Source organism: Alternaria triticimaculans (genome assembly GCF_023758025.1).
Source record: "Alternaria triticimaculans strain BMP 0046 chromosome Unknown scaffold_17, whole genome shotgun sequence".
Classification (NCBI taxonomy): Eukaryota; Fungi; Ascomycota; class Dothideomycetes; order Pleosporales; family Pleosporaceae; genus Alternaria; species Alternaria triticimaculans.
Window position 1 is genome coordinate 134,518 of NW_026055974.1, and position 27,733 is coordinate 162,250.

General features: G+C 53.5%; 10 protein-coding genes across 10 annotated transcripts; 6 read left to right on the forward strand and 4 right to left on the reverse strand.

Annotated features, from left to right (window-relative positions):
* Window positions 1-707: 707 nt before the first annotated feature.
* On the forward strand, window positions 708-2,741 carry J4E78_008821 (uncharacterized protein; the record flags this gene model as incomplete). The annotated part of the gene is made up of 7 exons (XM_049369421.1): window positions 708-1,039; window positions 1,090-1,188; window positions 1,243-1,310; window positions 1,369-1,715; window positions 1,766-1,835; window positions 1,888-2,160; window positions 2,320-2,741. 7 exons carry the CDS (start codon window positions 708-710, stop codon window positions 2,739-2,741), a joined length of 1,611 nt encoding a protein of 536 aa, XP_049218745.1.
* A 915-nt stretch (window positions 2,742-3,656) lies between these two features.
* EXG1 (exo-1,3-beta-glucanase) lies at window positions 3,657-6,185 on the reverse strand (the record flags this gene model as incomplete). Its single annotated transcript, XM_049369422.1, has 4 exons — window positions 3,657-4,658; window positions 4,715-5,838; window positions 5,889-6,074; window positions 6,125-6,185. The coding sequence occupies 4 exons, from the start codon at window positions 6,183-6,185 to the stop codon at window positions 3,657-3,659; spliced, it is 2,373 nt and encodes a 790-aa protein (XP_049218746.1).
* A 2,066-nt stretch (window positions 6,186-8,251) lies between these two features.
* J4E78_008823 (uncharacterized protein) lies at window positions 8,252-8,883 on the reverse strand (the record flags this gene model as incomplete). Its single annotated transcript, XM_049369423.1, has 2 exons — window positions 8,252-8,433; window positions 8,529-8,883. The coding sequence occupies 2 exons, from the start codon at window positions 8,881-8,883 to the stop codon at window positions 8,252-8,254; spliced, it is 537 nt and encodes a 178-aa protein (XP_049218747.1).
* A 582-nt stretch (window positions 8,884-9,465) lies between these two features.
* Window positions 9,466-9,990, forward strand: J4E78_008824 (uncharacterized protein; the record flags this gene model as incomplete). Its single annotated transcript, XM_049369424.1, has 1 exon — window positions 9,466-9,990. One exon carries the CDS (start codon window positions 9,466-9,468, stop codon window positions 9,988-9,990), a length of 525 nt encoding a protein of 174 aa, XP_049218748.1.
* A 209-nt stretch (window positions 9,991-10,199) lies between these two features.
* On the reverse strand, window positions 10,200-12,572 carry J4E78_008825 (uncharacterized protein; the record flags this gene model as incomplete). The annotated part of the gene is made up of 1 exon (XM_049369425.1): window positions 10,200-12,572. The coding sequence occupies one exon, from the start codon at window positions 12,570-12,572 to the stop codon at window positions 10,200-10,202; it is 2,373 nt and encodes a 790-aa protein (XP_049218749.1).
* A 1,030-nt stretch (window positions 12,573-13,602) lies between these two features.
* On the forward strand, window positions 13,603-17,559 carry J4E78_008826 (uncharacterized protein; the record flags this gene model as incomplete). Its single annotated transcript, XM_049369426.1, has 3 exons — window positions 13,603-14,954; window positions 15,970-17,380; window positions 17,467-17,559. The coding sequence occupies 3 exons, from the start codon at window positions 13,603-13,605 to the stop codon at window positions 17,557-17,559; spliced, it is 2,856 nt and encodes a 951-aa protein (XP_049218750.1).
* Window positions 17,560-18,130: 571 nt separating this feature from the next.
* J4E78_008827 (uncharacterized protein) lies at window positions 18,131-19,158 on the forward strand (the record flags this gene model as incomplete). Its single annotated transcript, XM_049369427.1, has 4 exons — window positions 18,131-18,562; window positions 18,610-18,643; window positions 18,691-18,978; window positions 19,031-19,158. 4 exons carry the CDS (start codon window positions 18,131-18,133, stop codon window positions 19,156-19,158), a joined length of 882 nt encoding a protein of 293 aa, XP_049218751.1.
* Window positions 19,159-19,463: 305 nt separating this feature from the next.
* J4E78_008828 (uncharacterized protein) lies at window positions 19,464-20,579 on the forward strand (the record flags this gene model as incomplete). The annotated part of the gene is made up of 2 exons (XM_049369428.1): window positions 19,464-19,467; window positions 19,618-20,579. The coding sequence occupies 2 exons, from the start codon at window positions 19,464-19,466 to the stop codon at window positions 20,577-20,579; spliced, it is 966 nt and encodes a 321-aa protein (XP_049218752.1).
* Window positions 20,580-24,057: 3,478 nt separating this feature from the next.
* Window positions 24,058-26,115, reverse strand: J4E78_008829 (uncharacterized protein; the record flags this gene model as incomplete). Its single annotated transcript, XM_049369429.1, has 3 exons — window positions 24,058-24,707; window positions 24,757-25,868; window positions 25,922-26,115. 3 exons carry the CDS (start codon window positions 26,113-26,115, stop codon window positions 24,058-24,060), a joined length of 1,956 nt encoding a protein of 651 aa, XP_049218753.1.
* Window positions 26,116-26,616: 501 nt separating this feature from the next.
* J4E78_008830 (uncharacterized protein) lies at window positions 26,617-27,325 on the forward strand (the record flags this gene model as incomplete). Its single annotated transcript, XM_049369430.1, has 2 exons — window positions 26,617-27,135; window positions 27,194-27,325. 2 exons carry the CDS (start codon window positions 26,617-26,619, stop codon window positions 27,323-27,325), a joined length of 651 nt encoding a protein of 216 aa, XP_049218754.1.
* Window positions 27,326-27,733: the final 408 nt, after the last annotated feature.

A 27,733-nucleotide genomic window follows, 5' to 3' on the forward strand; every position in this document is an offset into this window, starting at 1 on the left:
GCGCAAAGGCCTTCAGATGCTCCCGCAGCACGCTCCCACATCGCGATCCCCCATAGTATTCTCAGCGGTAGCGCTACCGTTCCGCCCTCGACGCCCCGTGCCTGGACCTCCTTTCCGTCCGTAGCCAGTGTTGCGACACGCCGGCATATCTCGCCGCGCCTCGCAGCTTGCAAGTTCCCACGAACCTGTCTCCTCCTCCCTCCGCCAAGCCTCGCACGCTCAAACACAGTATCCCGGAGCATCTGGAATTGTCGTCGTCTTCAGCGCTCGGACCTGCCCCTCGGACTGCGCGAGCTCCTATTCCTCAGCGACGGCCGCTCCCGATCCGACAAAGGACCACTGGCACCGTCTGCCACGCCGACTTTTTCTGGAACCATATTTCTACGGCTCGCGCAGGCGCTAGAAGAAATCCCCAAGCCTAGGAAGCTTCCAAGACGCTCGCCCGCCGATTCGAAGCTTCTGCGGCGACGTCGGCCACACATATCGCATGCTCCTCCGCATCTTCTCCGCCCACCCACGTTCGCTGCCACCGCAAGTCGGGACCCTGCATCCACCCGACCTCAAGCATTTTTCGAGACACTTCTGAATCTCTGCGCCCATCGCACGCTGCTCAATTCCCTTTCCCCTGCACGACCCCCGTGCGCCCGTCTCCACGCACGCAGCAGGCCTGACACCTCAACACCACGCCTGCTCTCCACATCGCCCACATGGCTTCTGTCGCAGAGGCCCGCCGCAGTCCCTTTTCGGGCGACCCTCACCATCCCAACCTGCACAAGTCGATTCCCATCCTGCCCTCGTCCAGCCCGAGGCTTGCGGCGTCCCGGGACTCCATGGACATCACGCCCTCGTCGTCAACCATGGGCCCGCCCAACGAGCGCACCCAATCGGTCTCGTTCCAGCTGCCGTCGCAAAGAGAAGGAAACGGCGATTCGGAAAACACTTCGCCTCCCAATGGCAGCACAGGGCCTGCAGTGGGCGCTGCCGCAGCTGCACAACAGCCCAAGGTCGTCCAGACGGCCTTCATACACAAGCTATACAAGTACGTGTGCCGCAACAGTACGCACGCGATGCGACACTAACACGACACAGCATGCTCGAAGACCAGAGCATCCAGCACCTCATCTCCTGGGCGAGCACTAACGAGAGCTTCGTCATGTCTCCCTCTAGCGAGTTCTCCAAAGTCCTTTCGTACGTACACCTAAAGCCACAGCCGCTCCAGGCTCTCTGGCTAACAAATCCCAGGTCCTACTTCAAGCACACCAACATTTCCTCATTTGTGCGCCAGCTGAACATGTACGGCTTCCACAAGGGTACGTGTCCAATTTCTTTCCGCCATGCCATAATCCCATGCTGACTGTACCGCTGCAGTGAGCGACGTTTTCCACACTGGATCGCCAGACACTCCGCTTTGGGAGTTCAAGCACGGCAACGGAAACTTCAAGCGAGGCGATCTGGTCGGTCTGCGCGAAATCAAGCGACGTGCTTCTAGACATGCCCTCGTCCATCGCGAGTCCTTCCCCGCGCCCAAAATGCCCCTTGGCCCACCAGCTGGGCAGGCGGTCGACCCAATGCCGGACCCTGTCGAGTCACGTCTCCAGAGTCTCGAATACAACCTCCATGACATGCATGCGCGCATGCAGCGATCAGAAGACACATGCGCATACCTCACTCAAAGGAGTTCGGTGCTAGCCGAGGGCATGATGAAATGCCACCAAGTAAGTCGATTGTCTAGACTTCAATACACAACAGCTAATAGATTATACAGTGGAATCAGGACCTTGCAAACCTCATCATGCAAATGGTGCCGGACCCGGAAAACCCTATCCATAGGGATGGTACGCGTCAATGCTCAAACCTTGTCTGCGCGACACACACTGACTTTTCCAGTCGCTATGATGCAGCGTGAAATTGCTCGACAAACAGACATGCTCCGAGCATTGGAGCCACCAGAAGATGCACCTCTCTCCGCACGCCAATCCTACTTCATGCAAGTAGACAGCAGCAACGGCCCACCCCTTTCACCCCGGCAAATGCCACAAGACAATCTAACAGAGTCGCGGAGAGGATCCTTGGCGAACGTTTCACGGCAAGCTCCATACAAGGCTCCGATCCCGGCCCATCTTGCAATTTCTCCGCGACGTTACGGTTCAATAGGCACGGGTAATTACTCTCCATCTTCAGCCAGAACCCCAGTTTCCCATCAGCCACCCCCACCTCCTCCACCACAAGTCCAGCAGCCGGGAGGTGCAAACCTGGGGAGCAACTTGCCAAGCACTTTGTCCCCTCCGTATAATCTATATAGGCGGCACACCTCGGCAGATATCCGCTTACACGGTTGGCAACCGCAGCCACCCAACCCTGCTGTCAATTCGCCCTACGCTTCTGGTTACAACTCCACACAATGGCCCTCGTCACCGCGCCATCCACCTATCGGAGGTGGTGACCAGCAGCTCCGTGATGCATTGGAATCATATCAATTACCCCGCGGTCCACGGCAAGCACAGTCAAGACACGGCTCTCCTCCACCGCCAAATGAAAACATGCCGTCGACATTAAATCCAGATGCTGGCTGGACACTACCGGGAGCTAGATATCCTTTCAAAGGCCTCGACACTGGACCACCTACTCGACGATCTAGTATGGCGTCCAATGTCCACTCGCTCCTCAACCCCGCGGAAACTGCGGAACGCAGTGAGGAGGATGAAGCAGATGACGTGCGTAAGCGAAAACGCATGCAGTGATGATCATACTCCCCTGTCCGACGCAAACTCTTGTTGTGTCACGCGACTTCATTTATTCTGTTGTGTCTTTGCGTTTGGTATGGCGTTCAGCGAGTCCCGCTCCGGACATGAGATCCACATTTTTCGATTCCCATATCCTCATCACAGCGTCTGGATATGTCTACCCATATTCCATTTCCTATTTTTCTTATCCATTCCCTAATTCTTATCGAAAAAAAGCTGCTTGCATAAAGACATGTACATGCATTGGGTGGTGACGACTTTCGGTATTGCTGCTCATTGATAGGGAGTAATTACGTGTTTGAGTGTCGATGGATTGACTCCACATTCCACTTTGTATGGTGGCAGTCCGAATGGGTCGGTTGGAGGTTGTGTGTGCTAGCCCCGCATGAGGGTTAGTACGGATGCAATGTAAACTTCGGTTACTTGTGAATTACCTGGTGTCTTTTACATACCAATGATTACAAGCACTGCATATACGAGTAACCCCCTGACTACCGCGTTGTACAATACATGCAGTGGTCGCCGATGTCGCACGTGTGGAAGGTTGACCCTGACGCGCAGGTGACGTCGATGTTGATCAGCTAAACGAAGCGAGTGAGGTTCGGATCACGGATTCCAATTCGAAGAACGACGATTACTAAATGTGGGGTGCCACATAGACCATTAGTGAGTAGAGAGAGAGACGAAGAACCGATAAGTTTTGATCCTTTGCATTCAGTAAGAAAGAATATACTACAACAGTAGCATACAACCCAAGACTCCATTCCATCCTATCCGGACAGAAAGATAGCGACCGTGGTCAACCAGCCGTCCAAACAACCCCCCCGAAAACACCAAACACCGCCCTCTATCCCATATATACAATCTTCTTCCTTTCAACCCCAAACCCCCTACCAACTTTCCTCTTCAACCCTAAACCCTATACCCAAGCCACCCAATAGTATTCGAATAAACACTCAGATTATCCCTCCAACTCGCCTTATCCACCCCATCCACCGTAACCATCCACTCACTGCCCACCTCACTCAGCGCAAAAGCCTGCACACTCGAATCCCCCTCGATACTCAGAATCCGATTCTGACATATCCGCGCCCCACCACTCGCATCCGCGCTCGAACAACTAGTGCTGTAATTGCGGAAGAAAGAATACAAACCCCCACCGTAGACAAGCACGTTCTTTGAGTTCAGCACACGGAGGCCGTAGGCGGAGGCGCCGGATGGGTATACGGGATCGGAGTAGGCAGCGGATGTGCCGTAGGGTTGGTTGGAGGCGTCGGGCGTGGGCATGTAGTATGGTGTTTCTGTTTGGATGAAGCCGGCGAAGATGTTGGATGCGCCGTTGAATTGGTACTGGTAGTTTGCGTGGTGCTCGACGCCGTTGGCCCAGAGCCACACGTTTGAGGCTTCGACGTGCAGGCCGCGACCCGTCAGGATGGTGATTTGCGTGCTGCGCGCGTCGTCCATGTCGTGGTCGGCTGTCCAGAACCAGTTGTTCTCGAAGTACGCGCCGTTGGCGCCCTTGGTTACGTGTACGTTTGTGTGGGCGGCCATGCATTCGGGTTTTACGCTGCCGACTGTAGACGGGCACTGCGCGACTTGCAGGTTTGTGCCTTTGGCGCCGCCGATGCGGGTGTGCACGTCCCAGAGGCCGGAGCCGCGCTCGGTGTTGAGGTTGTATTGGATTACGATGGCGCCGGGGGTGGCGCCTTGGGTTTGAACGATCATGTCGGACCATTCGATGCGGCCGCTTTCGCCGGGCTTGCCGATCTGCATGATGGGGACGGGGGAGTCTTTGTTGGAGAAGACGGAGCCGGAGCCCATGATTGAGGGGAAGGTTTCGCCGACCATGCGGGAGCCGGGGGGGACGTAGATTGTGTTGGTTACTCGGTAGACGCCGTGCTCGAAGAAGAGGACCTTTGGGGTATGATTAGATTTGAGATAGAAGATGGTGACATTGAGAGGGGACGTACCTTGTTCGAAGAAACAGCCCTGTTGATGGCATTCTGAACAGCCTGGGTGTCGTCGGTACGACCATCACCTGTAGCTCCACTGCCGCGAGCACTGATGAAGTCGCCAGAGTTGAGGTTCTCGTACTGCGGCTTCGACTTGGCGTAGTACTTGTTGCCATCCAAAAGACCTCCTGGACGAGCAACAGGGGTAAAGGTTCCCTGGAACTTCTCCGGGCCGTTGGCATTGGGAGCGTACTTGTTACCCTGACCCCAAGCCTGGATAGTGAATGTACCACCTTGAAGAACAGTAGCACCGTTTCCTACGACGGCGTTGGGTACGTTGTTGAGCTTGATGTTCTCCAGCATGAGTTGTCCGGCACCAGTAGGAACGCTGTTACGAGTCCATGCCATATCGACAAACTTCTGGCAGTTGGTAATCTCAGAGTCGATGATAACAACAGAGCCGACCTCAAGCTTGTTAGCCGAGCCACCGTTGCTCATAGAGAAAGCTGTTCCGCAGTCACTAATAGTAAGACCAGCGTACAACCAGCCCCAGTCCCAGATCTGCGAGATACCAGTGACGGCCTTGGAGATCTTGACGTTGCGCATGGTGAACTGCTGGTTTCCAATGTTCATGCCGTACAAGCCACCCTCGATGTCGAGGTCAGCCATGTGGCCACCAGATCCGTTCTCGACGAAGATACCGGCGTGGACTGAGTTCGATGCCTGTGTCATGCGGATCTTGACATTCTGGATGGTCGTGGCTTGCGAAGCGGGCCAGTGGATACCCTGGAAGCCGCTGGTTGGTGCAACAGCTGTGCCATCGATGATCAAGTTGCGGATCTGCCTCAGAAAGATGTTTGTTGATGTCCAGCCGGGTGCACCGTTGTTCTGGTAAGGACTAGCATCAATGAGAGCAATAGCCTGAAGGGTAGGAGCAGCTTTCAAGACAGGAAGACCTCGGGGGTTGCCGATAAGCTGAGTCATGTAGTAGAAGATGATAGGCTTGCCAATGAGGTACGTTCCAGAAGGAATATAAACGACGGCCGGGGAATCCGTAGCCGAGTCGCACACGCCGGGACCGCAACGGTTGCCGTCGGCAATGGCACGGTTGATTGCATCAGAATCGTCGGTGACACCGTCGCCTATGGGAGTGTTAGATTTGTACTGAAACACAAAAAGCAAAGTAGCTTACCCTTTGCTCCGTACTCCTTGACGTTACGGAAGACCTTGTAAGCACCGTTGGCGTTGAAGGCAGCTCTTCCGTTGCCGGAGAGGTCGTTCAGCCAGTAGCCATCCGTGATAGCAGCAACTCCCTGGATGCTGCTGATGTTGGAGGTAGGCTCGGTATCATTCACTACTATCTGTCTGGGGAAGCGTGCTGTGGTGTATCAGTAACGCAACTATTCAGGGATAAAAGTCATTGCTTACCGATAGCAGCACCCTGAATGCCAACTGCACCAAGGCAGGCGAGCAAGAAGGACAAATGCATAGCCGTGAGTATATGCCAATAGATAATGGTATGTTCAGTGAGAACACAAAGAGGAGGAGTACAAAGGAGTGTAGACTGTAGTAGCGAGAAGAAGTCTCAGAGGGAGACCATGATGCCTATTTAATCTCCCCGTTTGTTCACTGCTACACGTCGTGGCAGTGCGTGATAGGAGAAAGAACCATACACCCACGCGATCATTTGGAGATCTGCTCCCCATGAAGCGTGCCGACTGGCTAGCTAGCAACATCCGGTGATGAGATACTCACCGTCTACCACTTAGGAGGTCATAAGGCCTTGTCGAAGACTAACTCACTAGGCGGCTACCCCCGTTGCCGTTTGAAGGGTTACATAGCTTACTTCGGTCCCGGCTTCGAGATGTCTTAGCTTGAGTAACATAGTCTGGGGAAAGGGAGGGTGTAGGTACGCGCCCTTCCTTTTCAAGCCCAATCTCCGAGGGGTGTTTGTTGTTGTTTGGTAAGTCGAATAAAACGTATTCTATTCTCGTGAGCAGTGTGATCTACTCTAAATCTAGAAGCTGCAGTGGCTATCTAAACGTGAATAGAGGATGACGATGGTGATCCAGCGTGCTGCCCAACGCATGCTATGGGTGAGCTACAAGCAGAAGTTGTAAGAAGACTCAGGGGATATGCAACTAACCTCGATGCAGCGTTGGTCACCGGGACGGCCCTACGCATATTATTTCCGTTGAAGCGCTGTCCAGTGACTGTGCAAACACCGACCAAACCTTGGAAGCATGTGACGGACGCTAGTGCCAAGACCAGAGCGTTGAAGCCGGCAATTGGCTCCGCGGTCATGAATCTTAAAGACCCCAGATTTGCGCCGTCAACAGTAGTTCGCCACGAAGCCTAAATGTGGGGTAGTCTTGGGTAGAAATGCCATGCGTCGCACTGCATGAGTCTGCCCTATGATCTTGCCCTGCAGCATAAGCCTCAAGCGCGCGTGCTCATGTGTTAGTCTCTTAGACGTCAGAGCACTCACTTCACACCCATAGTTGTGATGCGGTGAATGCAGAGAGTCTTGTGAGGCTTCCGCGAGACAAGCAACGTGAAGGCAAGCCCGACACCTTTCTTTTGACCTGCCTGATTGGAACAGACTTGTTTTGAAACGGCGCCAGTCAAAGATCGCAAATGACGGCGGCGAAGTCAGGCGCGTGAACGTTGGCCACGGAGTGTAGTGTCGTTTGCAGACTCGGGCATGCCTAGGTCTGGGCATCGTGGAGCTTTTGCTGGTTAGAGGTCGGCCGAACGCCATGTTTGGAGACAATTTCCTAGGTGTATGCTTTGAGATTGCAACATCGCAAGCGCCTCGTCGAATACCCCAGATGCACAGGAGCCGGGCCTAGGCGACGGTCATGCACAGGGTAGATCATGTGGGTCAGGGTAGATAGATTAAAAGAATCTGGCTATGACCAGTCATGTGCCTAGACTCGACTTACACTTTCGGGCTATCTGCCACTAAGAGCAGGCGCCGACCCAGTAGCTTCGCACATGGCAAAATCTGAGCATCAAGTCGATGAAAAAGTAATAGAATGTGCAATACAGGAGGTCAAGCGAATGTACGCTTGTAACTTCGGTCAAAGTCGGACAGCCCATTCGTGGTGGAGCAGGTGAATAGCTCAAGCGATTCTTTACACGCCTGCCTAAGAGGGTATCTTGAACGAAACCTTGAAAGTCGTAGGTTGGAATCGTAGTGTACCAGCATTCAGTATTGCAAAAGGGGTTGAGATGCGCGTTTAGGTGCGCGACAGCTCGCCGTCTCTCAGACTTTGCGCAGGGTCGCGGCAGTCGTGTTGCGCGATGCCGTGCAACCAAACTCCCGACAGGCAGCGAACATGACAGATGGCCACGCGAGCGGTGCGACTTTGCAGATGAGATATTGTATTCATGTACAAGCGTAGTACGCGCTGTGGTGGCCCATGTACTGTCGAGTTTGGTATCCGAATGCCCAGACATCTCAACAGGTGCCTCTAGCATATTCCGTGGCACATAGTAGTACTGTGGGGTCACTGCCTATTCCCGTGCAGAGCGCATGATCATCTAGAGGTATCATAGCTTGGTCGAAAGTCTGATGAACATGCCGTCGGCGATGGTGTATATCGTACCGTTGCCGTCTTCGAGAGTCGCGCGAGCGTATAGTTTGCGACCGCCGTCTTCTATTCGTTCGATCTTGGCTGTGCAGAGAAGCGTCTGCAGGGTTGGCGCTGGCTTCTTGTAGGTAGTGTTAAGATCTGCTTGTGCTCAGCTGGTGTTTCGGTGTTGATGCATGGTATAGACGAACAGGCAGTAACGTAGCTTGCGACAGGCGCGCGGCGACCGTCCTTACTTGTCCTTTGCGCCTTTCTCTCCATAACCGTCCCGATCAAGACGCCGGACATCTCGTCAAGCAACGTTGCCTGGAAGCCGCCGTGTGCGATCCGTGGGTAGCCTTGTAGCCCATCGCCTAGCTCCACAATGGTTCTGATCTCCTTGTACGCGATGTCGCCTGTTTCCTCGTTTTTCGGACGAAACGTCAGAAGCGTTGTTATTGTGCGATCAGTGCCAAGCGTTCCTGCGAAAAAGGAGTCTTCCCCTGATGGCTTTACTGACCGCGAGCTGGTCTCCATCGGCGTCCAGTTGGGGTCGTTGATCAAGGCAGCGGCCCAGGGAACAGACAACAAGTGGGAATATTTCGCGTCCATGATGGCGCATTGATAGTGTTTGCAGTGTGAATCGCGTGTGCTGCCTTCGCGTTCATTGAGAACATGACTGCGGAGCTCGCGAGACTCTGGGGTAGCAAAGATGCCGAGGTGTAACGGCAGGACGGGTTGTGGGGAGCTTAGAGCTCCACCGCTCTGTAAGCCATCAGCACACCTGGGCAACCTCATTCGTTCATGACCATAACAGTCGTCAACACTTCAAAAACTCAACTCCAAGGTCTGCGATCAATGGGTCCCAAAAAGACTTCAAATCGAAGGATAATTTGAAAGAATCCAAAACGCGCAAAAGCATCACGAAGATCTTCATGTGACAACGCGCCTCACAATGCAAGACGTCATGCCCACGCGCTAGACACTCCATCAAGCATTCCCACCACCAAAGCACGCACTATCTCTCAATGATGTAGCTGCGTAGCTGCCGAGGTACAGGTAAGGTCTAGATGTCATAACCAGCCCTTTTTCCCCAGATTTCTTACTCCGCGGTCAAACATCATCGTGATTTCATACCATACATTACACATTTTGGACAACTTGGACAACAAAAACCTACCCTGGTCAGCAATAATGGTCGACACATCCCACTCCTCCTCCGTCCGCGGCACACTATCCAACCCAAAGACCAAAGAAGCCATGAGCTCCGATAAACCCACTCCCCGTCTCGGCGACCACGTTAGTCTGAAGCCTGAAAACGACGATAGCAAGACTTTCCCTTCAAACGACGCTCCCTCCTCTTCTTCCTCGTCTTCGTCCTCAACCTCATCCTCATCCCCGCCATCCTCAGAGACCTCTTCCATCGGCGCACCCACGCCCTCAGCCCCCTACGTCAAATCCGGCACATCAGCCGGCGGCGCCGACAAGAAGGCCATTGGCAACGGCGGGAGTGCAGGTAGCAAGAAAGAGGAAGGAAAGGAGGATCTGCCGCACAGCAAGAAAGTACGAGGGACGCTTGCGAACGACGATGGAAACAAGGTGAACAAGACGCAACTTGGTGATCCGGCGAGTTTGAAGGCGGAGACGAGTGATACTAAGGACATGGGGAGGCAGACGGAGAGGGAGGGACGGGATAAGGGGGGGAAGAGTAAATTGTAGGGGTTTTGATGCGGAGATGGGGGATGGGATGGGGTGGAGGTGTGGCATGTGTGTATGACTCGCCTTGCCGTGCTCTAGGCCTATACAAGTTCGTTGACATCGTTACTGGGTATCTCTCTAATCTAGTCTATACACTCCAACCACCATCCATCATACTTCTATACACCCATCTACAAACACCTCATCAAAACACTCCAAACCCTTCCATCTCACACCCCAGCCTCCGTCCTCTGCGGCGCCCACCCCTTAAGCCAACTCCTCGCCTTGTCCAAATCCCCACCTTCAGCCTCCATAGCAGCAACACACCACTCCAACCCATAACCACCCTTCCCCTCAATCCCCTTCTCAGCAGCCACCATCTCAGCCAACGTCCTGCACTTCTGCGTCCGCTCATCCACGCAAAAGTGCAACGGGGTCTCATACCCCCTCCCATCCATTCCCTGCAGGAAAGGCTTAACAAGCGGAATAGCATCTTTAGTCGGAATGGATTTATCTTCCTGGCCTAGGTTCTTCCGACCAGTACGGCAGTACTCGTTCTTACACCACGCTTTCCCACAGCCGGTGAGTAGCTGGGAGAGGTACCGACGCTCGATACGGCGACGCAGGGCTTTGCCTTCTGGGTCGTGGAGCGAGACGTAGAGAGGCCCGAAACAGACGCTGCAGAGCCCGATTTCGTTACCGGGGCCTTGACCTTTGCGCGTCCCGGCTCGGGTGTCGCCGGCTTTGTTTGCGCCGTCTTGGGTGCGGCCGCAGTTTACGTTGCGGCATAAGCGGGGTGGGGGGCGGGATAGGCGCTCGAGATCGTGATGCCGGAGGTGCGTGTCCATGTCGCGGAAGCGGACGATTTTGTTGCAGAGGTGGCATTCGGTTGTTCGGCCGCCGTCTGCTAGCTCGTGGGGTGTGAGGCCTGAGAGGAGGAGTTCGGGGGATTGGTCGTTGGGGTCGCCTTCTTGCGGGACTTGGAGGTGGCAGAAGCGGCAGAGGATTAGCTTGCCGGGGCATACGGTTGTTTTGTGATGAGAGAGCATGGGCATTGATGGGAACTCCATGTCGCATGTTGAGCACATCTGTGGTGTGTGGTAGAGAGCGTCGTGCTTCTGGTGGCTCAATGTGGTGTTGCCACTGAAGGTATCGTGTGGACAATGCCAATGGTTTTGAAAAGCTGGAGAACGCTTCTGGAAGACTTGACCGCAACCTTGGGGGCAAAGGATGTTATTTCTTAGACAGAAGTTCTCATGCAAGAACAACGATCCCTTAGGCACGACTTGTTGGCAGTTTTTGCAGATCACTTCGTCCGGACCCACCGCTTTTGCATTCTCAAGAGCCTCGTCCAGCCCATCCATTGCTTCTGTCTGGGGGTCGAAAATCGACACCTTCAGTCGGAAGGGTTTGGGCGTGCTTGAGGGTGATTCAGACGGATATGCGTGAACTGAGATCCATACAGCTTCTGCGTCCTCTAGTTCGATGTTTGTAGGCTGTAATCGTATGCGTTTCGGATATTGACTCCTTATGTTTGCAAAAACATGCTCGTCTTCTCGTGGGCGAACTCTTTGTCGGGAAGAGTACGGACTGACATATAGGTCGATCTCATCTCCATCTTCTACTTCGTCTAGCAGGATTTCCAACCCCTGAGATCGGTCCCAGGATGCCAATTCGTAATCGACGTACTCGCCGTCAAGCACTTGTCCAGGTTGCGCGTTGAATATGTCGACTGCGCCGCCGGTGGAACTGCCTTGTGATGTTCCAGGCGCGCGGTGCATCTTGGCAGCTATCCTCTTCATCGTCTCGCGTGCCTGCTCTTCATTCAACGCTTCGATATCCACCTCCAGGTCTGTATCTACCACGCAGATGCCCTCTCCTTCGGGCTTGAAGCCGTCTACGAGGAAACGAAACTCCTCGCGCTTGCCATCAACTCCTCGACCACCGTTTATAGCTAGGACCTCTCCGTTCGTCAAGGTTGTGAAGTTGGATCGCAGGTGTTCCTCCAGTAGCGACTTCCAATCTTCCGGGTCATAGCCAGCTTCGAGAGGCCGTAGCTTTACGAAGGTGCCCTTGGGTAATTGCTTGGCATGTACTGTGATCTTTGTAGATGCAGCACCTTCTGTCCCCAGAGGAATTGCTCCATTCGACATAGCCACGTCATCTTCATCCTGGCCATTTGGGCTGGCATTTCTCGATGGCTCTGCAGATTGCTCTCTGATTCCCAAAGCCCCCTTCAGGAAACTGCTCAAGACAACCTCGCCCTCTTCTGCGGAGAACTCGCGTATGCCTGCATGTACAACTCTGCCATTATCCGGATTGACCAAGCGAAAGGTAAGCGGATGAGGCAGCTGCTGGAAGCGGTCCTGCGTTTGTGCTCGTGCGTGGCGCTCGGCGTTGAAGGTGTACGGGTTGAAAGGATCGAATGCGGTGATGTGCGGTCGATTCGCATCGACGTGTACGACAGGTGCCGCGGCAAGGAGCTGCTCTAACGCTGATGGGGGAAGGAGTAGTTTGTCGCCGGGTAGCGTGCTTCGCGTCGCATGAGCGAGTTCGTATTGCGCGGACCACTTCAGCTCTGTTGGCTCTGCTTCCGGGTCCATGGTTGTATTGCGTCAGGTACAGAAAGGTGAAGGTAATGACAGTGGTGGGAACACATGAATGATGGTACGTCGTAGTTCAGAGGCGTGGAATGGCTGACATATGCGCCTCGCGACTCGAAGCTTCTGTGAATGCCTGGCGTCATCGCGCTGCTCTCGCCTCGGCCCGCTTGGCTTATCGATAACCCTCGCGTGGCAACGCGTGAAGATGCCGCCACCGTTGAAAGTATACAGCAGAAGTCTAGTTTCACCAATCGTAGTCGTCATGTATATTCTATATTTGGTCTACCATCTTTCACAGTGCAAGCGATGGTTTCCCGATACAGCTGCGAGACGGTGACTAAGCTTCTTGGACACACCGAAAGAGCCACGAGCATACCTGAGTATCTCGCAACATACCGCCCATATATGTGTAGACGTGTTTGAACAATTGATCATAATTCATCGTAATTGATCAACAGAAGTACGCGTCTCAACAAAGATGCGAGAATCTCTCCGGGCACCTAAACCATATCTGTGTCGTCCATGCCAATGCTCCGGTGAGTTTCGATATGTCGATTCATGTTCTAAGCGGCCAACGTGGGGCGAACATCCCCCGGCGGCTTTGCGCGTCGCGTCGCCTACCTGACATCTCGCAGCGACTGTTTTAGCCTGTTTCCACTCGACCACCAAGACTTGCAGCGCGGGCTTGGCTGCAAGACGTGTTCCAATCTATGCTTCATCGCGGCCTGATCGTGCAGGTCCTATGCAGGAAGCTTTCGTGTCCTGCTAATACGCCTCTTGGCAGGGTCTTGCGCTTGCGATCGCCGCAGGGAACGAAGCATCGGCGGTATCCCACGCACCCACAACCCCATCTCCTGCAGCGTCTCAACCTCGATTAGTCTTTCCTTTTGCTCATCCAACACACACCTGCAGTGTCAGATCAGTGGCACGTGCTACTCCGCCCTGCCCTCGCGCTGTGTAATAAAGATTCGGTGAGTACCCATCTAACCTCTGGCCAAACTTCTCTGGTTGCATTCCCCGAGCCCTCACCATGGGCCCTTCTACCTTCAGTGACGACCTTCCTACATCCCTGGCGGACCTGCTTTCCAACACCTTGATCCTGCGCCAAACTGCCCCGTACCTGCCAATATCTGCTCTCCGTAACCTGTCGCGAACTTGCAAATCCCTACACCATGTTGTCTTCCAGTCGCCAGAGGCCTTTCGCTACTTGGATCTCTCTCCGGTGAAGTCTGCTATTGTACCCTTCGATGGGCCTGTTGATATCAGCGGTACCAGTTTCCGTGCTGAGCGCATGGACGAAGCCCTCACCGAAGATGACTTCTACAGCGGCCCTCTACGTCATATCTTCAACAGACTTGAGAAGCTGCACGTCTTGCGCAATGTCCACACACTCGTACTAGACGGGCTCAGCGTAACAGCCGAACTGGTCAAGGAACTGCTTACTGAGGAACGCTTCAACGTCCGCATACTCTCGATTCGCGAAGCCAAACATTTGAACGAGAGGAAGCTTCAGCAATACCTGCGATATGCGGTCCGACCGTCCAGGCCTGCGGGCACCCCTCGAGTCAAAGGCATCTACATCTTTGGCACCCGCGATCGAACACCGCGCCCTGCGTCGCCCGTCACGAAGAAGCCTTCCCCACATATTCCCAAGGGCGTGACGACTTCACAAGGGGCGCAGATAGGGGCGCAATGGAACGAGAAGTCGCAGCAGGCCTTGGAAGCTGTACTGGCGCGGACCGAGGACAAGTGGTACCAGTCTTCTGGCAAGATCATACCTAAGCGGCCGTCGCCGGAATGGGCAGAGATTCTCCAGGCGTGCGAAGGCATCATCGCTTTCGACGCCGTTCTGTGCAGAGGACCACGCCATGACCCAAGCAAGGCGTACGTCAGAGACGCGACTGCAGATGGCGCACCCCATCCATCCTCGTTCCTGCGGCCTACAGTAGCCACTGTAGCGCTAGGTCCGTCTGGCTGCGAGACATGCCACTCCTCTCCAGAAGGCCCGGCAGTGTTTGGCGACTCCAGTCCGTCGCATCATCCGCTACTCAGTCCGGTACCACTTCATGGGTCCTCCGTACGCGCCGCGCAGATACCACACACTCTCGACGGATCCGCCCCTCCACCTCTCATAGTGCGATGCGAGGACTGCCTGAAAGGACGCTGGTGCGAGAGATGTCACAAATGGTGGGATGAGAACTGCTACACTGGATCGGTTACCGCCCAGCGTACGGAGCTACAGCAGACGGAGCTCACCGAGAGCTTCAAACCCGACGGGACCAGTCAACTGCTCCCCAAGCAAACCATCAAGGTACATATGGGCCTCTGCGTGGAACACTGCCTCCGTGAGGAAATGATGGCCGGAGCCGGTAGCGACGGGATGTGGGGATGAAGGACTTACCTTGGCGCGCGAGCAGCGATGCTACCTTGAGGCCGTTACGATGTAGTTGGATTCCGGAACCCGGAGCCTGGCTATATTGGATAATTGCACCTGGAGACTGGCACTTGCGCGCCAAGGTATGTGCTCACTCTTTGGTCAAGAAGTATGCTGACGTGAAAAAACACAGGTTATCGGCGTAAGACGTGACTGTTTTGGCTGTGGCCATACCTGCATAAGCTGTAAGGAGCTTTTCATCCGCACCTGCAGGAAATGCAACAACGAGTATTGCCGTGAGGATAACGACGCGTCTTCTGACACTCTGGTTAGTATGGTGCGATGAGGCGTGTAAACATCAACTAACTCGTCTACAGTGCGACTGGTGCAACTATACTTCACGAAGGACCAGGGAGATGTATTGAACTTGGCTTTCGTCGCTTGAGTAGAGCTTGGATACCTCCTCGGCCAACAGCAAACGTATCGCTTGCGACCACAGCTATGGCTGGATTTATGATTGATGATTGATGACTTCCCTCCCCTCTTAGCATTAGGATTAGATACCCCCCTCAAATCTATGGACACGGTTCCCGAACCTAGTTCTCCGAAATATGCAACTGAAACTTAGCATGCGCAATTGTCTAGCATCGAATCTGCGGTGCGGCTTCGCTGTGTGATCATTCGTTCCTTCTTTCACCTATGCATCATGCAGGATATGGGCGTGGTCGATCTAGCCCGTTTCGGCAGACACGCTCCTGCCTGTTTGTGTTGTCGCCTATCCGCGGCACGTCAACACGTCCGCAGTTTTGTCCTCGACTTCCTTACCTTCACCTGCGTTTATTGTTCGGTCGATACTTTATCCAGTAAAGCTATCTGTCTCCAGTGTTTCGCATAACGGGAGTCGCTCTATCGCTATCACTATCAATCCGCGGATAAGTCATGGATCCTACCGCAGCAAAGCAAAGGTATAGTCACTCTGTAGACACCGATAGTATGATGGGACTTGTACTGATGCTGCGATAGAGTACGGGCTTGTCTACCCCAAGTCCGGAAGTTGATGAAAATCACCGGATGTCCTTCTATCTCCATCGGCATCCTCCACGAAGGCGAGATCATCCTCCAGCACAGCCAAGGATTCGCTGATGGGAACGAAAATTATGTCCCGGTCAACAATTCAACTCTCTACATGATCGGATCACTCACTAAGGCCTTCATCGCCGCGTCCTGTGGTATACTCGTCGACGAGGGCAAACTGAGCTGGACCGAACCGCTATCCACATACATACCCTTTACCCAGAACAAAGATCCTGCCATAGGCAAACACATGAGTCTATCAGAAGCCCTCTCTCATTCCAGCGGATTTCCACAGCTCGACATCGCGTGGTATGGCGCAGCAGGCGCAGAACTGCTTCTTCCAGAAGATTTATTACATATCACTGCCAACATGCCAGTTCACGACACATTTCGCACCGGATTCCATTACTCCAACTGGCCTTACGCTCTGGTGGGTAAAGTGATTAAAGCGGTAGGCGGCGAGGATGCCGTGGATGGCTGGGGAGGGTTCGTCAAGAAGAGAATCTTTGAGCCTCTCGGAATGAGTAGATCGACGTGTTCTCGATGGAAAGTCGAGGGTGGAAATCTGGCTGAGGGGCATACGGTCTTGCACGACAGGCGACCAGTACGTTTACGAATGCCTCAAGTTTCAGACAAGACTATTTGTGGAGCTGCAATGGCGATTTGGTCGAACGTTCCGGAAATGCTCATCTGGTCGCAAGCAGTAATGGAACGGTTGGAAGAGGAGGAGACGGAGAAGGGCACCATTGAGGCCATGCAGGGATTGAGTCTCAACACGGAACAAGGCGAAGCAGTACACCACAACGACCATACGGACGCGCAAAGCACATCGGCAAACCCGCTAAGGCGAATCAGCCAGATCACGTCTCGCAAGATACCCGTTACGGACGATACCACCAACGAGAACTCGTACGCATTTGGATGGGCAAGACACATGATTCCCTCGACACAACTTGGGTGGTTGTCTACCAACGGCCCAAATAGAGACGATGTCATCGGGCGAGGATCGCGGCCGCAGCTGACACTATACCACGGAGGCCAGGTGACCGGATATCTCAACTCCATCTATCTCTTTCCGGAGACCAAATCCGCTGTGGTCGTCCTGACCAACGCGCAGAGTGCTGGAGACTGCTCTGATCTCGTTGCTCAGATGTTCATCCAATCACTCTTCAATATGACCCCGGAAGTGGATTTCGGTATGAGGGCGGAGAAGCTATCTACCAGTAGTCTGAACCGATATACCGAGATGAAAAACGATCTGCAGAAGAACCGCATGTTAAATACGCCATGTCCCCATCTCGAAAGCCTTGAGGGGACGTACCGGAACAATGACATACAGGGGATTATTGATGTATACAAGGTAAGTAGAGATCAATTGGAGATGAAACGGAATGGCATGGATTCGCAGTGCCATCTCCTGGAACACTACCAGTCCCACACGTTTAGCTTTTTACCTGGATCGAGCGACGAGATGGAGACAAGATGCCTGGTGGATTACTCGAGCTACGAGCAATTTCTCCTGGTATTCGTACGCAATGAAGAGGGTACGGTTATTGGTTTGGACTGGGTGATGCAGGAGGGATTCAAGCCGTTGCGTTATATTCGCCAGAATATCGGCCCAGTTAGCGGACCCCCGTCTATTATGCTGATCCCGTGTTGAGGATGAGAAACGTAACGAGTAAACATTCATAAGCTTCATAGAACTATAGCTTAGACGTGGTTGTCAAATAGTCACAGCGTTAGCTTTGCTTCTGATCCTCGTGTCGCTGCCAAGCCCCCATCGGCCTGTGGACGGCTGGCCAGGGCCGATGCACACGATGACATGTGGCTGCCAGATTGAGCCTCAACACTGCAAACAAACAATTGTCTTCTTCCCACTTCAGCGCGCGAGTCCTCGCTTTCCAATCCCAATACCCCCGTTTCACGCAATCTGTCCTTTCCGCGCAAATATCCCCGGTGACGTCGTCTCTCGCTCCACGTACCACATCTCCCCAGGACACGTCCGCTCCACCTCCGCCAGGCACCAGCTGCACGACCTACCCAACGCCAGATCACTACATTCTGACACTTACTCTTCGTCGCTATACCTCGCACACTCGCATATCACACAATGGCGCAATACGGCTACGGACAAAACCCGCAATACGGCGCAGGAAATGCGCAAAACCTCCAATTCTACCCGTCCTCATTTTCGAACCAACCAGTATCTGGCCATTCCACACCGTTTCAGGCAAACTACGGCGCACCGGCGAGTCAAGCGTATCCCGCACAGTATGGCGCGGGGTTCGCTGCACCAGGTGTGAGCGGGCAGATGGGCATGGGTGTGTCGGGGCTGCGGACGGGGTGGCTGGCAGCTTTTGGCACAGAAGGATATGATGGAGAGCCGCCGCTACTGGAAGAGTTGGGAGTGAACTTCAGGCATATACAGATGAAGACGTTGGCTGTGCTGAATCCGTTCGGTCGGATCGATCAACATATTATGGACGACAGCGATGTGGCAGGGCCGATACTTTTCTTCTTGATCTTTGGGACGTCGTTACTGGTATGAGACACGAGATTAAGAAAGAGATGAGAGCTAACGTGGGGTAGTTGTCTGGAAAGCTTCATTTCGGTTACATCTACGGTAAGCCAAATAATTCCTTGAAGACAGACAGTAGCTAACAAAAGTAGGCCTGGCGTTCGTTGGCACGATCCTTCTCCACCAGATCCTCTCGCTCATGTCCCCGCCTGTCGTCGAAGCGGCACCAGGAGACCACGGTCACCCACATGGCTCACATCTCGGCTCCTCGTTAACGTTCCCACGATCAGCATCGGTGCTCGGATACTGTCTGCTCCCTCTCGTTCTGGTATCGATGTTTGGAATCATTGTGCCGCTTGACGGGCTATTTGGATACCTTCTGACCAGCCTGGCCATCACATGGTGTTCCTACAGCTCCAGTTCCATGTTCACCGTTGTTGGTAAGTCGAGCCTTCCGATGGGGTTTTTGATGGGAACTAACACATCTCGTAGGGCGCATGACTTCCATGCGGGGACTGGTAGCGTACCCCATGGTTCTGTTCTATGGTAGTTTTGGTATCATGGCTATCTTCAGCTCGCGGGGCACTGGTCAGTTGGCGGCGAAGGCGGCAGGATCATAGGAATATGATCAAGCACATGTCAAGGCGTCTTGATCAAGATATGTAAAACATTTGCGCGTATGCGTACGATATCAAGAACATAACCCAAAATAAATCCAAATATAGCTTCCAAATCGACTTTCACTACATTGAGGTGTCGAGCCAATCGGAGTACGCCTAACGTGCTTAGAGCGATGACGACGAGGACCCTGCACGAAATTGTTCTTCCCGATAATCTCCGCCACCCGTCACATCTTCTTCAGCCCTATATACCTTTGCTTGCCTCTTCTTTTCGCCGTACTACTCTTTCCATACGAATCCTCACCATGGGTTGGTTTTGGGCAGACACCGCACCCGCCGCACCTGCTGCACGTGTTGCGCCGCACGCCATGCCTCGAGGCAGCATGAGCAGCATGGAACCTCCAGTACGCCCTTCCAGTCCCCATACACACTCATCACTACTAACAATCACCCAGCCAGAATGTCCGATGCACAAGAAACCCGTCCCGCCCGTCGTCGCCGAAAAGAAGACACCCGCCGGCGCCTGTCCCTACGTCCCACCTGAGAATGCCTCCACCAGCGCCTCCGAGCCACCCCCAAAGCAAGGCCTCCTTTCGCGCCTCAACCCCCTCAACAACATGTTCTCTGAACTCTCCAACGAGCGCGCCTCCACCCAATCCGTCAACCTCCCCCTCGACCGCGAGACTTCCACGATCCCCAAAGGCGACGGCACGCTCTGGGAGTACCCCTCCCCGCAGCAAATGTACAACGCCATGCTGCGCAAAGGCTACACAGACACCGACATCACAGCCGTGGAAAGCATGGTCGGCGTGCACAATTTCCTCAACGAGGGCGCGTGGGCGGAGATCATGGGCTGGGAACGAAGGTTCTCGAGAGGGTTGAAGGAAGGGTATGAGATATGCAAGCAAGGCGAGGAAGTCGCGAATTTCAAACTGGGCACGCATGAAGATCCGTTTGATACGACGACGTGGGATCATAGGGATGTTCAGCCCCCGAAACTACTCAGGTTTACGGGTCGCCCCACGGAACCCACACCCAAAGCAACGATTATGCAGTGGCTGGGCTACGTGATGCCGGAGAAATTCGGGACGGCGCCGCCGTTTGATCGCCATGATTGGTTTGTCGAGCGTTGTAATGAGAAGGGGTGTAAAGAGATTCGTTATGTTATTGATTACTATGAGGGTGCGCCGGAGGCGTCAGAAGCGGAGGGGGAGGGAGAGGCAGACGAACAACCGGTTTTCTTCTTGGATGTTAGGCCGGCGGTTGATGGGCCGGTTAGTGCGGCTGAGAGGCTGATTCGCACGGGTACGGATGTTTGGTGGAGGGCTAGTGGGGGTGTGGCGAGGGAGTTGAAGAAGTTGGAGGCGGAGAAGGCGAGGAGGGAGGAGGAGTGGGCTAGTAAGAGTAGGAGGTATAATTAGGATGGGTAGTGGGTCAGGATTGGTGTGTGTTGCATTGCGCGGCGTTTATGGGTTGGGAAGTTTTCCTTCTGTATGATTGGGCTTGTATGAGATATGTTTAGGGGGCTTTCTTTGTCGAGGCTTGGTTTGTTACGCTGGGATGGTTCTCTACTCTAGCTTTTCTTTCTTGTTGTAGTATTCTCTATGGCTCTTCTCGAATACGAATGACGCTCAACTTGAATGCCAAACTTCTTCCTCTACATCCTATCCTCGACGCCATAGCTTGTTCTCGTAGTACGGTACGTTGTTCGATCCAGCCTGCGTATCGTGTATCTTGGCGTTAGTCAGGACAGGGGCGTCCGGCGTGACTTGTCGTATGGTCGCTCGAGGCAGCTGGAACAGTGGGTGTGGGATGTCGGAGATGGTGCTAGGGCCTTCAGTAGTAGGTGTGGTGACATGAGCAGTGGCGTTTGTTTCGATGGGCCGAGGGACAGGGAGCGGTTCTGTGGATTTGGAAGACGTGCAACCCATGGTTGATTATGGAGGTTGGGAGTCGATGGCTGGTGATGATGGTGGTTGGTAGTAGGCACTTCGATGGTGTGTGCGAAGTAGGCTTCCGCGAACTAGAAGAGAAGGGATCCGCGAACTAGAAGAGAAGGGATAAGGTGTGAATTCACTGTGGTTAGTGAAGAGATTCGATTTATGACTTCACATCTCCAATGAGCGAAACGATGCTTTGAGAAACTAGTATGAGAATGAGTGATTCATATTTTAGACCTAATGACATCAAAAGACATTTAACTCATCGTCTAGTTCATATAGCACTCATTGTATTCAGTCTCACATATCAGTATCCTTTACTCCAGCACACCCATCACTCCATCATCTTATCCCGCGTGCTGATCCACGTGAACCCCGTGTCGTAATACCCATATTTGCTTGCCAAAGGTCCTCTTATCGGAACAGGAGTAGATGGTGCTGTGATGAATGGAGGGGTGGGAGTATTGCGCAGTGCTGATTGTTCAGGCTGAGTCTTTGCTTCTGGCTTGGTGGGCGTGGGGGAAGGGACTGGTGGGTTTGCGGTAGGAGTGTTGGAGACGGGTTTGGGGATTGGTTTGGAGGATGAACAGCCCATGGTGAGAGTTTGGGGGAAAGATGTGGAGCTTTGAGCGGGTAGAGAAAGGATGGACTGTTCCTTTTGGAGGTACTTTTTGGCTGCGGAGAATGGGAAGCCTGTATGATTATGTATGATGAGCGGAGCTTTTGAGTATGGGAGGCACGTAGCTTTTGTGTGCGTCTTATACGTGCACAATGGAAGAGATCGCAGTGAAGCACACAATGTGAGCATGTTCCGCGGTGACCTTGAGCTTTTGAATAACAGCACAAAGATAACTCTGCCAGTACCCAGAGCCCTGACTGCACGCATTCCACGTTCTGTCTTTTAAAATCTCTAGCTCGTGTGCACCCAACTATCTCTAGTCTCTTTCTCCACTTCCACCTCCTTCACCAGACGCTCTACCCTCACTAGACATTCCTACAACACCACCGTCACCGTTACTAAACCCGCTGTCTGCTCTACCCAACCCACTGTATTCCCTGCCGTGCATATCACCCCCATCATAAAACGGGGTGGTCCTATCATGTCTTCCGTTGTAGCGTCCATACGATCTGTTTTGGCCTGGGTATGCAGCAGCAGCCTCGAAATACCCGCGGGCTCTTTCACCGTTTCTTCGGGCAGCATATACTGCCGATATATGATTTACTTCGTCTTTCACGCGTTCGACTTCGCGATTTAGTTTTGATAGAAAAGATCCCATGGCTTGGTAGTCTCTAGCTTGAATGAATAGTGTGAATGTGCGTGCACTATCTCGAGTGCTTGCGGTGAAGAGAAGACGACCGAATGGAGGCGCTGACGATGTCAGTAGTAGTTAGAGGAACAGTCGATGAATGAAACTGCGGAGGTTCGTGGATGTTGAGAAGGTTAAGGACAAGCTCGAAAGACAGTTCTGAGGGATGTTCATACTTCTTGGCTGTGCCATAGCGGATATGAGGCACGGTTGAGAAGGCGGCTATGCTAGGCGGAAGTCATTGTTGTAGTTGGTCCCCACCCTCTCTCCCCCATGGTACCGCGATGACCCATTAACGACGAGCCACTCACGACTCACGCAACACGCACGATATACACGATAACTAAATCCGCTCATTAAATAATGGAAGGGATGAGAAAGAGGTCATTGTTGTAGTTGCGGCTGATACATTGAAAGCACATACAGATTGCTACCTATGGAAGGTAAAAGAATAATCACAAGACAGCAAGTAGGTCAAGAGAACATGGAAGCATCGCGTCTTTCGTTGTCGTTATCAACCACCACCACCACCTCCACCATCTCCTCCTCCGCCATACCCTCCGCCATCGCCGCCATAGCCACCACCGTAGTACATTCTACCAGATGTATTTCTGGCGTTTGTCCCGTCGGAAAGTATGTAGGGAGGGCCAGGAGGCTTCCCTGGGTTGGGTCCATATCCGTCTTGGTCGTGCTTTGCTCCAGCGAGTTTGCTTGACATGCAGCCCATGACTGGCGTTTCGAGTCGTTTCTCCTGTATGATGGACAACTTAGGAGGATGGATGTGCAGTGTAGACGGAGGATATGGCTATGAACAGCAATGGTGAGCAGTGATACGCAGACTTGAGCAGTGAGCTTACTATCGACGAGGTGATTTCTGACTGAGAAGTCGCTACATGATCATCAAGTCATAGTCGCTGAGAGTTACCCATCATATATCTTTTCAAACCTCACTGTTCAGCTGAAAGTTGAGTGGTTGCGACAAGTACGAGAAAGGTCGTCTGACAACGCCTGTGGCGTGCGCCTCTTCGCATAAACTGATGCTTTCGCTCACAGCTCCATGTGAGAAAACTTGGCTTCAACTCAGGTCCAGACTTTCACAAGCCAAAGGCACACTTCAGAAACATCTCGAGAATCTATATTCGATGCGATAATTGATGCTGGGTATATAAGCGACAGTAACAAGAGATGCAACAGCGACAGGTAGTTCAACGCTAACAATCAGAGGCGGGAATAATCCGCGCCGTCGCAAGAAATTACGGAAGAATTGCGGAGCAAGAACACATATAGAAGTTCGGAGGCGCGCAAGTGACTTTTTTTAATGTGGATTCAGCCCGATGGACTGCCTTGGAAGTGCCTTGAAGGCGTGCGGCGGACTGGGCCTCGGCACGGACGGACATTGGATGGGAGGACCGACACGGAGCCACCGGTCAGTCGGTAATGCGCGATCGTCTCTCCTGGGAAAATAATGCCGCCGGAGAAGGACCGCAGAATATGCACCGGCATTTGATGCAGATGTGGAAACCTGTGGTCACGGCGACCGGAATGTGGAGGTGACCGGTTTCGAGGCTGATCGCGAAGATAATCGCGACAACATATCGAACCACTGCCAGAACCCATATGGTGGGCGCACAAGGCTTCTGGCATATCTTCCCTCAGACCGCGCCCATGAGGAACTTCCAGTGGAAATCGGTGCTGGTAATATCGAGCGACGGAGTCACGTCCCGTAAACTCGGTAATTTCTCCACTCCATTGGTCGTACCACTCCCGTTGATTTTAGGCAGTGACAGATTGTGGAGGAGAGACACAGTCCGTCCCGAGCCTGTCGCTAGCTCAAACGTGTTGCCGTTCGGGCTTCCCCTGCCCATTGCATCGTGCAGCGCTAGTCGCATGACTGAAGTGATGCGTCGGAAGCGCTCAAACGCGTCTTCTTGACTGTCTTGAGCATCGCGAGGGCGAGGCATTTGCGAGGATAGCTGTTCGCGGTAGTAGTCGAATGACTTCGCTATTTGGAGCTCGCTAGCGTCCCAACCTGGCATGGGCGAGGCGTGTATGGCCAACTTGCTCAAGCTGGTGATTGTGTTGATCAGGTTGAGCCAGTCGATCAGCGACACGAAATCGAAATGCTTGGTCGGGAGCTTTGTGCTGTTGTCAAGGAACTGTTCGACGGACCGGACCAAGGTGACGCGTAGTGATAGCTGGAAGCCCGAAGCCCACGGTGTACTATCGCGATCTACGAGATCGATGGAAGCTGCCGTTCGATACAGGTGTATGCGTGCTGCAAGCTGTAGCCATTGCAGTATTGCTAGTCAGAAATTAGCAATTGCGAACGTTACAGTGATGTGACTGCTTACTGAAGTCTTTCGCTTGCAGCTTGGATGCAAGACGAATATTCTCCCACTTGTCGCTCAGTCGTTTGACTTGTGTACGAACCACCACTGCTTGCTCTGACTGGTTACGGAAAGTCTCCTCCACGTCCTCCATATATTGGCAGACATCGGTTAGTATTGGAAGGACGGCATCTGACGTATTTTCCCACGAAGAGGCCAGTTCCGAAGCGTAGTTCCGGAGTGTGCTGGTGTGCGTCATGGTCCTTGCTTTGACTGGCTCCATCAGACCCAGGTTGGAAGATAAGTAGTAACATCCCAGATAAGCCCGCTTAGCTTCCCTGTCACGCGGGCTTTCCTTTTGTAGAGGACTCCTCACAGTCCTCCCTATACTGTCCAGACCCAGGTCGTGTGCGATACCCAAGCACAATTGTAGAAGCATCGTGATCGAAACAGCTTGGACATCCATGTAGTGATGGTGCCAGGCTATGAAGACCAAGAGTCCCTGTAGGAGGTCCAAACTCTTTTCGCCTTTCATTATCCGGACCATGACCACTTTACGGAATTCTAGGCTCAGTGCTCTTTGAAGCGGGACCGAATCGTAAGAAGAGACTGTTAGCACAGCAAACATCAACATCGGCCGGCTCTGGAAGAGGTCCTGACAGCGGGCGTCTCTCGGTAGGGATACAAAGGGGAAAAAGTCGACCATGCTGCGATACGTGTCGAGCAGCATCTGCATGTGCACCAGGCTGATCGATCTGATCACAGGATCCAGTCGGCCAAGGCAAGACAGTGTGTCGTTCATTGATTCCCAGAATGACGCCGAACTTTCGGACTGGTTTGCATGAGCGGGGAGTGATAACGTCCTGGGAGCTGGTGGCATCGATACAGGCGGAGCGGTGATTGGTGTCGGCGTCGGCATTTGCTGTGTGGAGTCCAACAGTTGCGATGGGATGGTGGCTACCGATGGCAGACTACATTGTGTCGGAGCCGGCGCCATTGTCGCAACGATAGCAGACAACTTGTCCAATTTCTTGTCGAAGTCGCGCAGCTTGGTGGGTGTTTGGCCATCGCTGCGCGCCTTTGCTGGCCGCCTGCGCGCAACATGTTCCACACACTCGACTCTTGCCTTTTGGCATCTGGAGCACGTGTCATTCCATGTGGAGCAAAAATATGGCTGGGGTAAACAAACCTCTGGCAGAGAGCCGGCGTGTCAGATGGAACGCAGCGAACCTTGTGTTTTCGACAGCGCTCGCACGCAAAGGCGTTCCCTATCCTCCCTTCTTTTGCGTCCATGGCGGGGACAGAACTGGCAGTCTTGGGGGAAGGAGAGCCATCGGCCTCCGGCTGGGTACCCAGGCTGCTCATGTGGGGAAGTCCGATCATGTGGTGCCAAGTCCGGGGTCAAACTGCAGTTGTGAATTGAGTCCCTCAAACGCGCGTAACGGGTGCACCAGAGATCAACGCTATGCTGACAGGGCGGAAGGCAATGCCGCAAGCCATTGCATCGGAACAACTTCAGCACAAGAGCCTTTGAAATGGGTTCCGCCGAGGGCCCGTCTATGTGGCGGTGCGAAATGATCAAGATACCTCGGGTAGTATATGTCGGTATATTGATGGTCCGCTTGGAACCGGTTGCTTACTCCCGACGGTCTGGGGGCGTGAAAGCCGCCTAATTGCCCTGGCGGAACTGCTCCGAAGCTCCATCCGGCACCAGTGCTGATAAGTCCGTCATGTCAACGTTGCGCCTCGAATTGAATGGACGGCAATGGTGATGACCTCCAGTGCTGGCTATAGCAAGCGGCGCGACGCTACCGTCATAGTTTCCTCGCTCTTCTCCGCCCAATTTCAATCATGACTCACCTCTAGTGCCACAACCACGACGAAATGACCCAGAAAGCGCATCGCGACTATCAGGATGGCTTCGCCGGGAGGATAGGATGGGGTAAACGTCCGGCGCTGCTACTTGTCGATGTTTGCAACGCCTACTGGAACGATGCCAGCCCATTGGACACCAAGTCGAACCCTGCGTCTGCGGCGGCGCCCGCGTCCATCGCAAAACTCGTCTCTGCCGCCCGCCAAGGCAAAACGCCGTTGATCTGGACGCGAGTCGAATACACGAAGCCGGACATGTCGGATGCGGGCCTGTTCTACAGCAAAGTACCTCTACTCAAGCTGTTCCAAGTCGGCTGCGGGAACGGCCTTGAAAGTTGGTATCCTGGTTTAGAGCCCGCCGCTGGTGAAGTCGTCGTCCCCAAGCGCTACCCGTCCGCATTCTTCGGGACCGATCTGGCTGCGCAACTCCAAAGTTGCAACGTCGATACAGTCATAATCTGTGGTGTCAGTACAAGTGGTTGCGTCCGCGCGACTGCCCTCGATTGCATGTGCTTTGGATTTCGACCAATGGTGCGGATCGACTCGGCAACGCATGAGTCCCTGTAAACGTCACTAATCATCATTCCAGGTCGTTGGAGAAGCATGCGGTGACTTATCGCCCGCTGTCCACAAAGCAAACCTTTCTGACATCAACGCAAAGATGGCAGATGTTGTGTCTGAGGATGAAGCAATTCAGAAGCTGCAGGCTGGATGGGACTGAGCGGGCCGCGCGGCTACGGTACCGCGCCGCAGAACTAGTTCCAGGAGGTAAAGCTCCTGTCTCTGTAAGTTAATATAGTCATTTAGGTTCCTCTCAAGCTCGCCTCCATGAAGCCGAGCGAGTTTCTAGTGTACGATACTGTGTCGCGAAGACATGTGGAGATGGCGGCTACCACGAACGACAAATAGCACGGACAATTAACAAAATACACTCCTCTCTCGATAACGTGTAGAAAGAGCCAAGGTAACGGAAAGATGGACTGTAGAAGGCGTAGTCAAGGTGCATCATCTAAGAGGAAGGTGTGAAGCGTGGCGTGATGGTCGGTTCTTTCTTCTCACTAACATTTCATTTTGACAACCGCAACCTAGGTACTGGTCTTACACAGACAGGCAAGCGATTCTTCACTAT